The sequence below is a fragment of the Elephas maximus genome, chromosome 11, assembly GCF_024166365.1.
Source record: "Elephas maximus indicus isolate mEleMax1 chromosome 11, mEleMax1 primary haplotype, whole genome shotgun sequence".
NCBI classification, from domain to species: Eukaryota; Metazoa; Chordata; class Mammalia; order Proboscidea; family Elephantidae; genus Elephas; species Elephas maximus.
In genome coordinates this window covers 38,951,851-38,966,339 of record NC_064829.1, presented here as the reverse complement: position 1 = coordinate 38,966,339, position 14,489 = coordinate 38,951,851, and the positions used below count along the sequence as shown (strand labels likewise).

The following is a 14,489-nucleotide window of genomic DNA, read 5'->3' as shown; positions in this document are numbered from 1 at the left end:
TGAAAATTCACCCTATGGAGCACAGTTCTACTCTGACACACATGGGGTTGCTATGAGTCGAAGTTAACAGCAATTTTTTTTGTTTGTTTTCCTTGTATTTTATATGGCAACCTTACTAGAAAGGGTGAAATAATACTCTTATAAAGAGGCTCACTGGGTCTGCCTGTAAGATCTAGCTAAAGCAACAAAATCCAATAACATCTGCCTTCTGGGCACTCTCTCCTCCTCCAACAACCTAGTTTATAAAATATGACAGAGCAATGAAAAGATACGCAAAAAGGTTCAATCTAAAATAGCCTTTTTATTTAAAAATTTTATGATGCTACGCCAGGAGTAGGAATTGACTCTGTGGCAAATAGCAACACCACCAGGATGACACACATACAATCTTCCAAAAACGAATGTAAACACTAATGCAAATCACCCTTTAAAAAACAAAGAAAACCATTTAGAAAATGTGATCACGTTATATACAAAAGTCAAGTTAGATTTTCCATGCCTGCCCAACGAGGAAATTTAAGACCAAATTTTGCTTGTTCTGAGTATTTACATTTTCATACAGTACTGATACTCCTGTTGTGTACTTGGCAAAATATAACTTCTAAATCTATAATTAAAAACAGCAACTACTAAGAAAAAGAGTTAAAAAAAAAATTAGATCAGGGAAGAAGCCGTCACCTCCATCTTGGTCACAGACTTGGGGTATCTAAAAACATATGTTTTTTACCTATACATTGATAGTGGGAGCACATTGTATAAATCCTTTGCATAACACAATTCAAGTCAACAGTATTTTTAAAGTGTGCTACAAAAGTAAATTTTCAAGCTTCATTTCCCTGGCAAAGTATCTTGAAGGTCACGAAAATACAGTCTTAAAATATTATGAAAATTATCTTGTTTTGGCAAATATTTATATAAATTATTACTGCTATTCATGTATATTTTGAAACTTTAAAGGCATTATTTTTCCCACCAGGAACAATAAAAATACAATCTATTGAGGAACCAGAAAATCCAAAAAACTTTAAAAAAAAAAAAAAGAAAGGCAAGGACGTTGTGCAAAACCAGGTCAATTATTTGAGGCTTTAATAATAAGATATTTAGTACTCAGTACGATATTTAACAATAAGATATTTAGTGTGGAGCCCTGGTGGAGCAATGGTTAAGCGCTCTGCTGCTAACCTAAAGGTTGGCAGTTAGAACTCACCCACTGGCTCCACAGGAGAAAGACTTGGCAATCTGCTTCCGTTAAGATTACTGCCAAGAGAACCCTATGTGGCAGTTCTATTCTGACATATGGGGCCACTGAGTCAGAGCTGACTGGGCAACCAACCACAGCAACAGTACTCAGGTAGCGAGTTGTGACCAGCCAGTCAAGGACTTTGAGACATCAGAATAAAATCATAATTTCAAACTCATAATGGCAATTGTAGATAAATTGTTAAGACTCAGTTTAATTCTACAAATATTTACTTGGCACCTGTGTAAGGCACTGAGGATATACAACAATGAGTCAAAGAGACATGGTTCCTTTCAGTGATGATTATAGACTACTGAGTAATTTAGCTGCACTAAATTCTAGCTGTTTAGAAGATAATGTATCTTGAGTGTTTTTTAAATAGTATATTGTTACTATAAAAAGTAAAATTGTTATGTATTTATGAATTTTGCCCTATCTCCATACTTTTACACAAATAACCTGTGCTTTCTGAGTCTGTTTGCCAGTCACTCTCTCCCTCTGTGAGGTATTTTTATAAGTGCTGCTATGCCAATTTTTTTTCTTTTTTTACATGTTCTTGTAAAAAAAAAATTACAAAAATACCTCATGGGGGGAAGGGAGCAGCTAGCAAACAATCACAGAATGCGCATGTTATTTGTGTAAAAATATGTTATGCAACAGAATTTGAAGTGTTCAATATTTTTATATATGTTGAAAGGCAAGGAAAAGGTACGATGCTATTTTTAAGGCCACACAACACACACGCACGCATGCACAGAAACACGCAATGTGTGTTCTTACCATGTCAGCACTCCAAAATCCAATCAACCTCACATAGATTAAGAGGGGTCTGCTTTAAAGGAAACCAACCAACAAAATAGATAGCCCAGGCTGATGTAGGTATCTTTGAATAAATGAGTTGTTGATAATTTACTAGGTGTAGTACAGTACACAGTACAGAACAACAATGTTAAATGTTGACATTGTGTCCAAAGAGGCCCAATCAGTTTCGTGGGTTGTTCTACAGGATGGATGATGGACTGGATACTCTGCTAATTTGGTTAAAAATTCTTAGAAACCAGATTAGCCATCTGTTAACTTTCCTGGTGAATAGTATTTGGCCATAACTCATTAGAAGACACTTATGCAGCATCACCACTATGTCCTCTGTAAATCATGGGGCATGTCTAAAATACACTCCTGGAAACAGAGAGTGTGGTCCTTTGCCTAGTATTGGATGAGAAAAATTCTGAGCCCAATATTTATGTGTCTCTGTGTATCTGTCAAGGTCATGAAAAGTCGGGAACATTGAAAACATGAAACCAGGAGTGGCTTATTAAACTGTGGGCCAGGTTGTGGTTGACCGCTGTTTAGGAGTAAGAATGTTGTACGGTGCTCTGCTTGGTGAATCTGGTGGAAGATGTGGTTATGGTTGAGTTAGAATGAGCAGGCGCCTCTAAACCAAAATTTGGCACCGGGCCAGTGACACTAGCTCCAGAAACCATGGTTTTTCTAGCCATTGAAGAAGTTTCAGCAGGAACTTGGTTACTGGATTGCAGAGTGGAAGCAGGTGTAAGCACTCTTTCGGTCACTGTCACATTCTGCCCCACTGCTATATCAGGCATGGCCAGAGGTGGCTGCACACTCGAGCTGGGGGCCAGGACCCTCTCTCGTTCCCTCACCATGACATAATGTGCATTTGGTAGATGCTGAGGGACTTCGAGAGGATTCAATACACCCTCATTAGGCTGTATTACTCGTTCAGTGACCAAGACATCACTTTCATTGCCAAAATGCTGATCTACCAAAGTAGATGCTGGCGCATACACCCTCTCTGTCACGATAAGGCCCTGTGGCTGTCTAGAACCTAGGATCGCAGTGCTTGGTTGGATGGTGGAGCCTGTGGCATAGGACGTTTCTGTCACTACAATATTACTAGGAACCAATGGATCAGGAAGAGGTGTGGGTACCGTTTGACCCTGCCTAGAAGATATGGACCTTTCAGCGACTAGTTCCTGAGTTACTTTCTCAGCTTTTGCTTCATGCAAAGGTTCTGACACTTGAAAGCTACTGCCAGAGGAGTAGGTATTTTCTGCATTAACCATGGTTTGCTCATGGTGTGAATGTGAAGCCGTGCTCTTACTTGTTTCTGTCACAGGTTTTTGCCTCTCCTCAATTTCCATACCCATATCTATTTTTTGACCTGTGCAAACTTCAGCTAGTGTCTTGAATTTAAATCCCAAATCATCTAAGAAGCGGTCATCTGGCTCTCCTTCAATAAAACTGCAACAGCCAATGGAACCATGGAGAGACTCAGTTTCTTCCTGAGAATAAACCAGAAGGCAATCTTTGGCTGTGTGACTGTCACTGTCTTCAGTGAAAGAGGCAGCTTTCTAAAAGGCACAAAGAAACAGAGACACATAATTAGGGATACAAGTTCATTTAAAAACAAAATGCCTTATTTCTGCCCTAAACGCACATGCTGAATCTAATCGTGAAGAAACACCAGAAAAACACAAATTGAGGGACAGCCTACAACATGACTGGCCTGAATTCTTAAAAAAATATATATATATTATCAAGAAAGACAGAGGGGACTGTTGGAGATTAAAGAAGACTAAAGCATCATGACAACTAAATGGAATGCAGGATCCTGGACAAGAAAAAAAAAAAAAAAAGCTGTAAAAAGACATTACTGGGATAATTTGCTAAATTCAAATATGGACTGTGTCAATGTCAAACTTCTCAATTCATTTACAGTAGTGATGTGAGAGAATGTGTGTGAGAGAGCGAGAATAGGAAAGCAAGTAACAAATGTAGCAGCATGTTAGTAATTGGTTATTCTGGGTAAAGGATACAAACGAGTTCAAAACTGCTATTATTTTTTGCAAATTTTAGGCTAAGTTTGAAATGCTTTCCGAGCCATATACACATAACCAAGATGGCCTCGAGCTGGGTTAATTGTGAAGAAGAAAAACATTTCAACATAAAACAAACAGGACACCAGAATCAAGCTTGGCAGTGAGGCAGAAAAGGGACTAGAAGTGGCTTTTCTTGACACTGACCATGTTCCTGTCAAACTAATCCTTGGGATGGGCAGAAAGAAGGAGAGTGGATGGAGGAAGAAAGAGGGTACAAAATAATTTGCAGGACAGAGGAGAGAAATAAATCAGCGTCCTCAATGGAAACCCACCTCTTCACCCCTCTCAAGTCTCCTTCAGATGCCTAAATACCCCCACCCTGGGACATGGGGGTCCTGTTCTCAAGAAAGGCACTCCAGTCCTGCTTCTAATTTCCAATTCCAGGCATCAGTGTCCTCACTGTGTCTGATCATCTTTCTTGCAACTTTTCTCGTAATTTTCTGTGAATCATCTTAATAGTGAAGCCAAATGCTCTCATTCAGGAGAGAAAACTCAAGTGTACGTACTAGATTATGGTTCTGAGGTCATATATTCTCTGCCTTTCTCTACTGGGCCCATCCTGATCAAGGCTCTTCCTGCAGAAGGATTATACTTCCTGAGCTATTGACATCAGGGTGATCATGTGACTTGCCTTGGCCAATAAACTGGGAGTATAAAAGGGCAGCAGCTTTAAGAGCCACTGCCTGCTTCTACCATTGCACTTTTCCTTAGGGCTCAAGATGGCAGCTTCCAAGATACAATCTGTTTTTGGAATGAAGACAACAAGGAGCAGGGTGGAGATGAATTGACTGGCAAAAACATGAACACAAGGAAGAAATAAACGTTTATGAGAACTAAGGTTTTGGGGTTATTTGTTGTCACCACTTAATTTAGCTAACACTGATTCAATGGGTCAAATCTCTTTTACCTCACTGAAAAAAAAACAAAAACAAAAGAAAAAAAACCAAGTTGCCATCGAGTCGATTCTCAATCATGACTTACCTCATTACCTTCTCTTAAAAAGAAGTGCCATTTAGATCCAAGGCAATGATTATCCTAATAATACCACATTCACACATAAATGTTTTCTCCTCACACATAAAAAATAATCCTTACTTCAGTGAAGTAATTCCTTAAGAACTCTTCGTTCACTGCAGTGGCAGCAGCTTGAGCTCCAGCTGTGTCTCTGGTAACCTCTGTAGCTCTTGTAGTCCTTATGGTCTCGGTGCCTAGGATGGCTCCTGGCGGCCTTGTGACCCGGGTAGCCCCACCAGAAAGAAGGCTTCTGTGTTCTTCCCATCTTGCATCCACCTCAGACATCTCATGTAGCCCTCTGGAAATGGAAGCAGAGCTACTCCCTTTCACGGTGATGTCCTTGGTTAATGTAGCCCCTGTTCCACTTCCCACTCCTGGACATGCCCCGTGATCTGCTACCACAAGCGATGGCACTATCTGTGAGAGCAGATACATTTGAGAAGTGAGTCAGAAGGACGGAGGGGTACGATTGGTAAGAGGATATGAGCTAAGTGGGCATAAGAAGGGAAGAGGCTATTTCTATAGGGTCAAATCAAGAAATACATTTTAAGTTGACTAACTTCTATTTCATTCATCTGAAGATTTCCATTCTGCCATCTTGTTCCGTAGCTAATTATAACTCAAGAAAACAAACATTCAAATAATGGTCTCAGCTCATTTACTCTATTGGGACCAATGACATGTCAATTCTTCTCCAGAGTTTGATTTCTTTTTTATAGTTACAGTACTTTTTTTTTTTTTAGCTGACACATAGTTGCCCAAAATAAAGACTATTATTTCCAAGTTTCCATTGGTACTAGGTATACGCACAGGTCTAAGTTGTGGTCAATGTGATATAAGTAGATTCGGTATCTGCGAAGTATTCTTAAAGTGCTGTTCTCCTTCACTTTTCTCCTATCTGCTGGCTGGAATGTGGGGATAGTGGCTGGAGCATGAGGAGGGTATGAAGGAACAACAGGAAAGGAGGAGCATGGGGCCATGTTGTGGAGGAATCATCATGATGGTCCTGGACTGCCCAAGTTTATGTTTAAGCCACTGTTACTTTGAGTTCTCTGACACTTGATGACAAATCCACATTCTACTGAAAATGGGGCTCATGGCAAATGGCAATGAGAGACCCAGGGTGCAGATGCCAATAGAGAGACAACGGGAGATGGCAAGTAGGTAGGAAGAAGAGGATTTTGCAACATTTTACAATGCCATGGTGGTTGCGGGGCTTACTGCTGCCGATCCTACATATGGAGGGAATGGAAAAAGAGCTGTACGAGACTGTCCATTTATTACTGGGACAAAAATCCTTATCCTAAATTCTTCCACACTCTAGTGAATGTGTCACTCCCTGATCCTTGCTCTACATTCTCTGTAACACACGACGTGTCACAGTAGAGTAAAAACATCTTAACTCTACCCTAGCAACAGCAAAAAAATATGTCAGTTGAACCCTTTGTTTAACAAAGGCATGTGAATAAAATCCATAACGATCACTTCACTGTCTCATGACCTAAAATGTTAGGAATATTTCCCATGGTCCCCTTAAAATCCCGACAGAAGACATGTCACACTGATATCTGAGAAGCTGACCTTGTCTTCAGGTGGTGCCCCTTCATTATTCCAAGGGTGCAGCATCTCTATAGTACCAGGTATGGGGGCAAAGCCTTTGGTTCCCTCTCCACAATGGCACACCAGCAGTAAGAGTGGTACAACTGGGTAGAAAACAAAACTGAGTTCAGAGAAAGTAAGTCCCAACGTATTTCTAAATTTATACTGCATAATTTTGGAGTTTGCATATCACTTCCAGGAGTTTACTCTTATTTACGGCTGTATTTTTCCTTTCTTCATCATGGTCCGACCTCCCTAGGCTTATTTTGGATGAGATATACTAAAGTTTGGAGGCAGGATGAGAGAGTCTTACAGGTTCAAAGGGTCTAGTTCATCAAAAAGAAGCTGTTCATCATTACTGAGTGGAACACCAAGACTGGATTAGACGGCATCCAAGACATCAAAACTAACCTAAAGGCTTTATACATTTTTTTTTTGTTTTATGAAAGCTTTTAGTTTTTAATATGAGAAGAATCACTGTCAAAGGACATAGGTATGGAAAGATTAAAAGCTCCTACGGATAGAGAAGTTTCAGCATATCCAAACATTCTAGAACCCTGGAACTTTTCCATACTTCACTCTAGAGTGGAATTAAGCGCAAGGCAGGCCTCTCTTAGGTCCCAATTAATCTCTGAATTACCTAACGACTATTTTCTGAAATGAGTCTATATTAAAAAAACCTTTGAGCATATATAACATCTTATTTCGAATTCAACATTTCAGAGCTCCCTCCTTCAATTTCACAACACCCCAGGAGGAAGGAAAAGCCAATGCTTCCCTTGATTGGTGCAGTAAACAATTAGCCACACCTTGCACAACTTGAAGAATGTAGTCAATGCAACTGAATTGTACATGTGGAAATTGTTGAATTGTTGTATGTTTTGCTATGTATATTTTTCACTCCCCCTCAAAAAAATAAATTTAGCCACACCTAAAGCAGTCCACCCTAAATTAGCTCTTACTGCCACTCCCGTTTAGCAGCTTCCAATGATGAATTGCTCCCCTCTAGATTCCTTTTAATGTAAAACAGTTGACAGCATATTAACTACAGCTGCTGTAATAAAAAGGTGGAAATCATCCAGGGTAATGCATTTCAACAAATATTTACCAAGTGTCTGCTATGTGCCAAGTCTACATTAGGCCCTGGGGAATCTGAGATGCAAAGGCAGTTCAAAGAATCTGTGAGTAGGAGATCTACCAGAGGCTCCAGTACCTACTAACTTGATAAACTAAGACAAGTCATTTACCATTATGTGTCTGTTTCCTTATCCATAAGATAGAGATAACGGTATCAAAATACATTGTAAACTGTCAAGTGCTACGCATTCTACTGGCTTTACAAGGCTCCATCTCTGTCACTGAAATAGCCTAGGCTGCCTCAGCAGCTGTCCTCTGCCCATGTTCAGTTGTCAAGTGGAGTGATACTCCACACAACCCAGGTTACAGTTCCTTGTTCTTTCAAGAAGGGAAATATGAGGTCTTAGGAGGGCATACAGGGAAGGCAGGGTGGCTAGGAATATCTTGTCCATGTTGGGAAGCATAGACGCGCTCAGAGGGTCTGGCTACTGTTGGCGTTGGTGAAGAGGCATGCCAAGCAGAGGGTATGGGGAGGCTGAGCTACGCCAAGTTGAGTGTGCAAAGCAATGACTGGCCTAGAAGAAGATGAGTTTGTAAAAGAATCTTGTCTCCAGAATCCAAATCCATCCAACAAGTCTTTGCTCAGAGCCTACTACGTGCAAGACACTGTTCTAGGCACTGGGAATACAGCAGTGAAGAACAGACACAACCCTTGTCCTCATATTGTTTATCAAAATAGGGACACCGACAAGATTTACGCCAAAAGGTAACTGAAGAGCATGTATAACTTTAGTTATTTAAATCGGGAAAAGATACAATTTCATAAAACAAAATTCTGAAGAGTCCTAAGATAAGGTTTTGGTGAATTTATCAATTATTGTTTCCCTGCTCTCAAAACCGTTCGAGTGTTTGGTTAGAGTGTGAAGAAATCAATGACTAGTATAGTAGCAAATCGCCAGTGGTGAACTTAAACTACTAAAAGAAACAGAAAATGACTTTATTTTTTTAAAATACTTACGTAGCAAGAGCAGAAGGGCCAAAATCATTATTGCAACTGCTGCGGGTCCCAGGCCAATGTAGGAGTCATGCAGGCCTCCCACACAGCCACTGCCATCCAGACACTTACAGACAGTGAGCTGAAGGGTCTGCTTTTCAGGGCAACTGAAGCCTTTTGTATCTTTAATCAAGAATTTGATTTCACTTTGCCCAAGCTTTTGTTCCCTTTGTTGCAGCAGCACACTGGTACCTATAAGGTGGAAGACAACAGGAAATAAAAATGAGTGAATACCAAGCAAAGAGCCTTAGCGGCACAGTGGCTAAGAGCTCAGCTCCTAACCAAAAGGTTGGCAGTTCAAATCTACCAGCCACTCCTTGGAAACCCTATGGGGTAGTTCTATTCTGCCCTATAGGGTTGCTATGAGTTGGAATTGACTTGATGGCAACAGGTTTTTTGGTTTTTACCAAGGAAGGGGTGAAATTAAATTTCAGAAACATTGTTTAATTGCTAGTCATATTCAGCTCCACTTCGAAGTTTTATTCTTCCTTAATGTGTCTATTGGAATCACACTGTGTGTTTGTTAAATTAGTCTATAAACCCCAAATATGCAGTTTAATAGCAAAGAATCACATTTGGCCATCTCAGTTGCATAAGGATTAATTTTAACAAACCTGTGCTGTCTACCAAATGCCAGGAGCTGTTCTATGCACGAGGAATACAGTAAAAAGAAGTCAAGAACTCACCGAGTTCTAACATTTCTATCTTTAGATAAAAGAATCAACTAATTTATCCAAAGAGGCAGCATAGAGTAAAGGTAGAGAGTAGTCTCCAGAGCCGGATGGCTTGGGTTCAAATCCTGACTCCAGCCCTTACTAGCTTTGACTTTGGGAAAGTTAGTTAACCTCTTGGTTTCCTAATATGTAAAATACTGACAGCAGTAGGATCAAACTTTTAGGGTGTGGGCTGCTATGAGTAGGAGAAGACACAATGGAAACCTTTTTTAGTTTTGTTTGTTTAATATTAGCAAAGTGTCCAGCATATTCTAAACATCACATTTGTTAGATAAAATAAATACAATTATTGAACTTGTAATACCAGTAAGTTAAAAAACCGTTACAGTTCAATGCACACTTAGCCAAAAGAAAGGTAAACTCCATTCAAGACTGCAGCCTAGGTAGGAGTCCCTGACTTCTGTGAGTACAGAATTAGATACTGGGAGCACAGATACCAACTATCCTTCATGTTTTGAGGCCTGTGATTTAATTCCCAGGAAAGAGTGTGGTAAGAAGCTTCCTCTGGATGTCTGCTACCCCAGAGCTCCTGCCAGCTGAAAATCCGATCTTAAGTAATCTCAATCGGTCACGATGGTTACTGTCATCCTTGGTGGGGAGGAAACTTAAGTTAACTGAGGGCATAACTGTTTTTTCTGAGTCAGTACATAAACCCTAAGAAGACTCAGAGGTAAGTATAAGGACTATTTAAACATAGTTTTAGTATTTCTGTGTTGGAAGGAGCCTATTTGTATTTTTTTTTCTATACTTGTAATATTTTTAAGAAAATCAGCCCTATTTGTGAGACAGCTTTGTAACTTCAATTTAAAAATGTGTAATTGTGTAACTGATTTAGACTTGAGGTTTTAGGTGGAAATATCAATAGTTTGTGCAGTATTGGAACATTAAAGAGAATTTCAGTTTCCACAAATTTATATGTTTAATTTATTGGCATTTAGAGTACAAGGATCGTAAGATGGCCTTACTTATTCATTCAGATAGTTAAAATACATAAAAAGGAAGGAAAATTTATAAACACAGTTTGAAATGTTAAAGGCGTTTAATTTGTAAACTGGACCAAATATTATTCAAAGCCTCTTAAAATGCTGTAAAAATTTGCTAGACTTAAAATAATACACCTGTAATGTAAGCAAGACTCAGGCTTTAAATCTGAAACTTTACTGAAATAAACACTAATTGTTTAGAACAAAAGTAATTTTCTGAATAAACTTTTCTGCACATGAAAACCACTCTGAAGGAAACCCAAAAGCTCACATCAGCAGGAGGCGGCTTGGCATGGGGGACCAGACAGCATTTTAAAATTCTGTCTCCACCACTTACTAGCTTTATGACTTTGAACAAGCTACTTTAGTGAAGCCATGGTTTCCTCAACTGTCATCAGGGAGTAATGTTTTGGGTAAACATTAAATGAGATAATGTACATGAAGGGGTAGGACAGTGAGTTCTCAATAAATGAAATTACTAGTACCATACTTCAGGATTTCCAGAAGGTATCCACCAAGAAAGGCAAGTTACTCCTCAATTTAAGAGCCAAAACAACTACTTCAAGGGCTGTTTGGGGGATACTCATCTACCGTCAAGACATTAGATTATTTCTCTTCTCTTCCTCTTCTGTTACTACAAATGGGGTATTTATTACAGGCAGATAAAAGGTACCTCACCTGTAGGGTCAATACTTAATGTTATAAACTTTTAAAAACCATACGGAGTCCAGGTGCTATAGTGGTTTTACTGGAAATACAATTTATGACAAGAAATACAACCTATGTTATATTTTAGATATCTATCATGATTAACATTTAGATTTTAACGTAGTCCAATGATTCTGCTTACCTTTTCGTTGTACTATTTTCCATTTTTCTGCCATTCCAGGTGGTTCATCAATGACAGAGAAACTGAAAGGCTCACTATTTTGGTGTCCGTCCAGGTCTTCAGCAGTAACGTTCACATAGGGTGTCTCATCACAGACACTCTGCACTGGGTTCACCAGTCTAGGACAATTATCATTGATGTCTTCAACCACGACACGAATGGTGCCAGTGATGGTTTTTCTAGGATAGTCTGGAAAAAAAAAAAAGTACGCTCTGGCCATATTGCTGACAACAGACATAGTTTGAATTTGATAAGGAGAACCCCAAAAAACCAAACCCACTGCCATCAAGTTGATTCCAACTCATAGGGACCCTAGAGCACAGAGTACAGTTTCCAAGGAGCACCTGGTGGATTTGAACTAATCTTTTGGTTAGCAGCCACAGCTCTTAACCATGCCACCAGGGTTTCCACTGGTACGGAGAAGGTACTAGCAAATTAGCATGCTTCCTATACTAGGTATGTTTTCCTAGTCAGACCAAGTAATGCCTTCTAATCGACTAGATAAAGAGAAGTGTGAAAGTTTACCCATTGGAGAGATTTGGTTTCAGACAAGAGCCAAAGAAAGATCTCAGATGCCAGAAAAGAAAATCTAAATAGCTATAACCAAGAAAAAACATCTATTTGACAACTTACCTTCTGTTATAGCCAAAATCTTCGCAGTGTATGTGCCATTTTGGACATATCTGGATTCAAAATCAGGAATTTTTACAAGTTTGATTTCAGATGTGACAGAATCTATAGAGATCCAATCATCTATATCTTCATATTTTATATATCTGTTACAAAACAAGGAGAAAATTAATTCCGAATTCTGGATATACTAGGAATCGCAAACATATTTAGGATCTACAGCTCTTTGAGGCTTAATTTCTGCCTCTTTTCATTCTTGTTGTAGGCATTAATTTTGAACGTTTTAATTTCTTGAAGACATCCTAAAAGCCCCTCCTCTTTATGGCACTTCACGCGCACTGGGGCATTGTCCTTAGTTCTGTAACATGCCAGTCATTTAGGCAAGGGCGGCCTTTAACCTCCTAACCCAGGAGTTTGTAAGCTACTCTGCAGTCTGTCCGATAGCTTTTCATCTAGTGTCCCATCAATTTAGAGACCTTTGGAGAATAGCTGAATTACAAGACAAGAACTGGTGAGGGGAAGTTGTCTTACGTTCTATTGTTTATTGGGGATGTTGGCAATATTTTAAAAACCAGTGATTGGCTTCAAAGGGAGCATTTTAAAATTCTGGAATATTGTTGATTATTAGAAGCAGCTGGTTTCTTTCATGTAGGATTGGCTAAAAGTGAAAATAATGCTGCTAAAGTGACTTTTGGCTTTCTTCCTTCAAAGCGAGGAGAATCAGGGTGGGAAGAGACAGCTATGGAAGGGCAAGAATGTTCAGACTATGGTTTTAGAAGTGGGTGCAATTAAACACCATCGAGTCTAAAATACAACCAAATACAAACGAAACATATGGAGAACTTGGCTCAATCAACCAAATCGACAAATTATCTTCTATGACCTGTGTGTTTAGGCACACAGGAATGAGTGGCTAATTTATAACAATATTTATTTACAGTGCTATTTAAGAGAAAATAACAATGATACATTCAAACTGATTTTTTTTTTTAACTTTTAATATTTCTACCAGTAAATGATAGGTCCTCATTTTAAATAAAAAAGTTGAGAGATCACTATAATTCAGACAAACACTATAAAAGGTTCATAGGTTCCTAAAATAAAAGCATGGTTTAAATGAAGAGTCTCGAAATTTAAGTGCAAATTAAAACTGGTTTCCCTGTATTAAGGCATCTGATGCAACTATTTGTCCTAGCCAGATGTGTATACAGTGGTATTTGGGGTAGATTTTATTAGCCACTTTCTTGACTTCCTATTCTCTTTCAGTAAGTAAGACAGATGTTAGCCAGTTTCTTTCTGAACTTGTCCTTTGTTGCTTTTTAGCCTTCTTTCACCAGAATTGTTTCTGAGGTCAGCAAGCCAGCCTCATCCTAAAACACAGGTGGTCGAGTGAAGGGGAGCCTGGTAAAAATTCTTCTTGCCTCTCGGTTACAGGTACAACTACAGGACAGATGAGCCTACAGGCCTTTGGGGAATTACCATGCTGGGGTATGGAGGAATGAAATGTTCAAATTTCATTATGATTTTTGAAAACAGGTGTTTAATTAAAAAATATTCATAGCCATCTCTTACTTTACATGGGCTAATTGTCCAGTGTCTTCATCAAAAGCTTGAAATTTTCCAATTATCCTGCCTTTGCTTGATTGATCCATGCCCTCGCTGACTTGAGCAGAGATGGTGCTGCTTTTAAAATAAATGCCTTCCTGCACGTTTTTCACTGTGACTTTGACGGGAACGGGTGTAGGCTTGTATTTATTCATAACCGATTTGTGAAAAGCTGCTTTATTAGTGACAATAACACTGAAGTCAAGAGTCTTCATTTCTTCATAATCTACTTCCTAGAAAGGCAAACACAAAGGGAACTCTTTCAAAAAAGAAACAACTAGAACACCAAAGAACACACACACACAGACACACACACATTTGGCTTTACTGTTAAATATAAAATTGACACGTGAGAAATACAGCAGCACTCATTATTCCAACACTTGCAGTGATACCAGGCTATTAAAACAAAAGCTTTTGCCATTTGGAATAATCATAAAGGTTAAGGATGTTTAGCAAGCATTCCAATTTCTTTTTTAAAAGGTCAAAATCTTTTAAAAATATCTTTCTTTTAACAATGTGAAGCTTTTTTTTCCTAATTAAAAAAATTGATTTATGAATATTCAGTATAAGCTCATGTGTTCCATGAGTTCTAATGAAAAAGCCTGTAGCACTATTGGTAGCACTGTCTGCCCTATCCCCTAATGTAGACTCACAGTGCATATTAAAAAAAAAAAAAAAAACCAAACCCATTGCTGTTGAGTTGATTCTGACTCATAGCGGCCCTATGGGAGAGAACAGAACTGACCTATAGAGTTTCCAAG

General features: G+C 39.0%; 1 protein-coding gene across 1 annotated transcript in view; it reads right to left on the bottom strand.

The window, feature by feature from the left end:
- Positions 1-298: 298 nt before the first annotated feature.
- DSG2 (desmoglein 2) overlaps positions 299-14,489 on the bottom strand; it is a 57,363-nt gene continuing 43,172 nt past the window's right edge. Inside the window, exons 9-15 of the mRNA XM_049900310.1 lie at positions 13,693-13,958; positions 12,124-12,266; positions 11,452-11,679; positions 8,849-9,076; positions 6,736-6,857; positions 5,236-5,571; positions 299-3,612 (exon numbers count right to left, since the gene is read on the bottom strand). Coding sequence (XP_049756267.1) covers positions 2,590-3,612; positions 5,236-5,571; positions 6,736-6,857; positions 8,849-9,076; positions 11,452-11,679; positions 12,124-12,266; positions 13,693-13,958 — 2,346 coding nt within the window. The 3' untranslated portion in view covers positions 299-2,589. The remainder of the gene's footprint in view (positions 3,613-5,235; positions 5,572-6,735; positions 6,858-8,848; positions 9,077-11,451; positions 11,680-12,123; positions 12,267-13,692; positions 13,959-14,489) is intronic.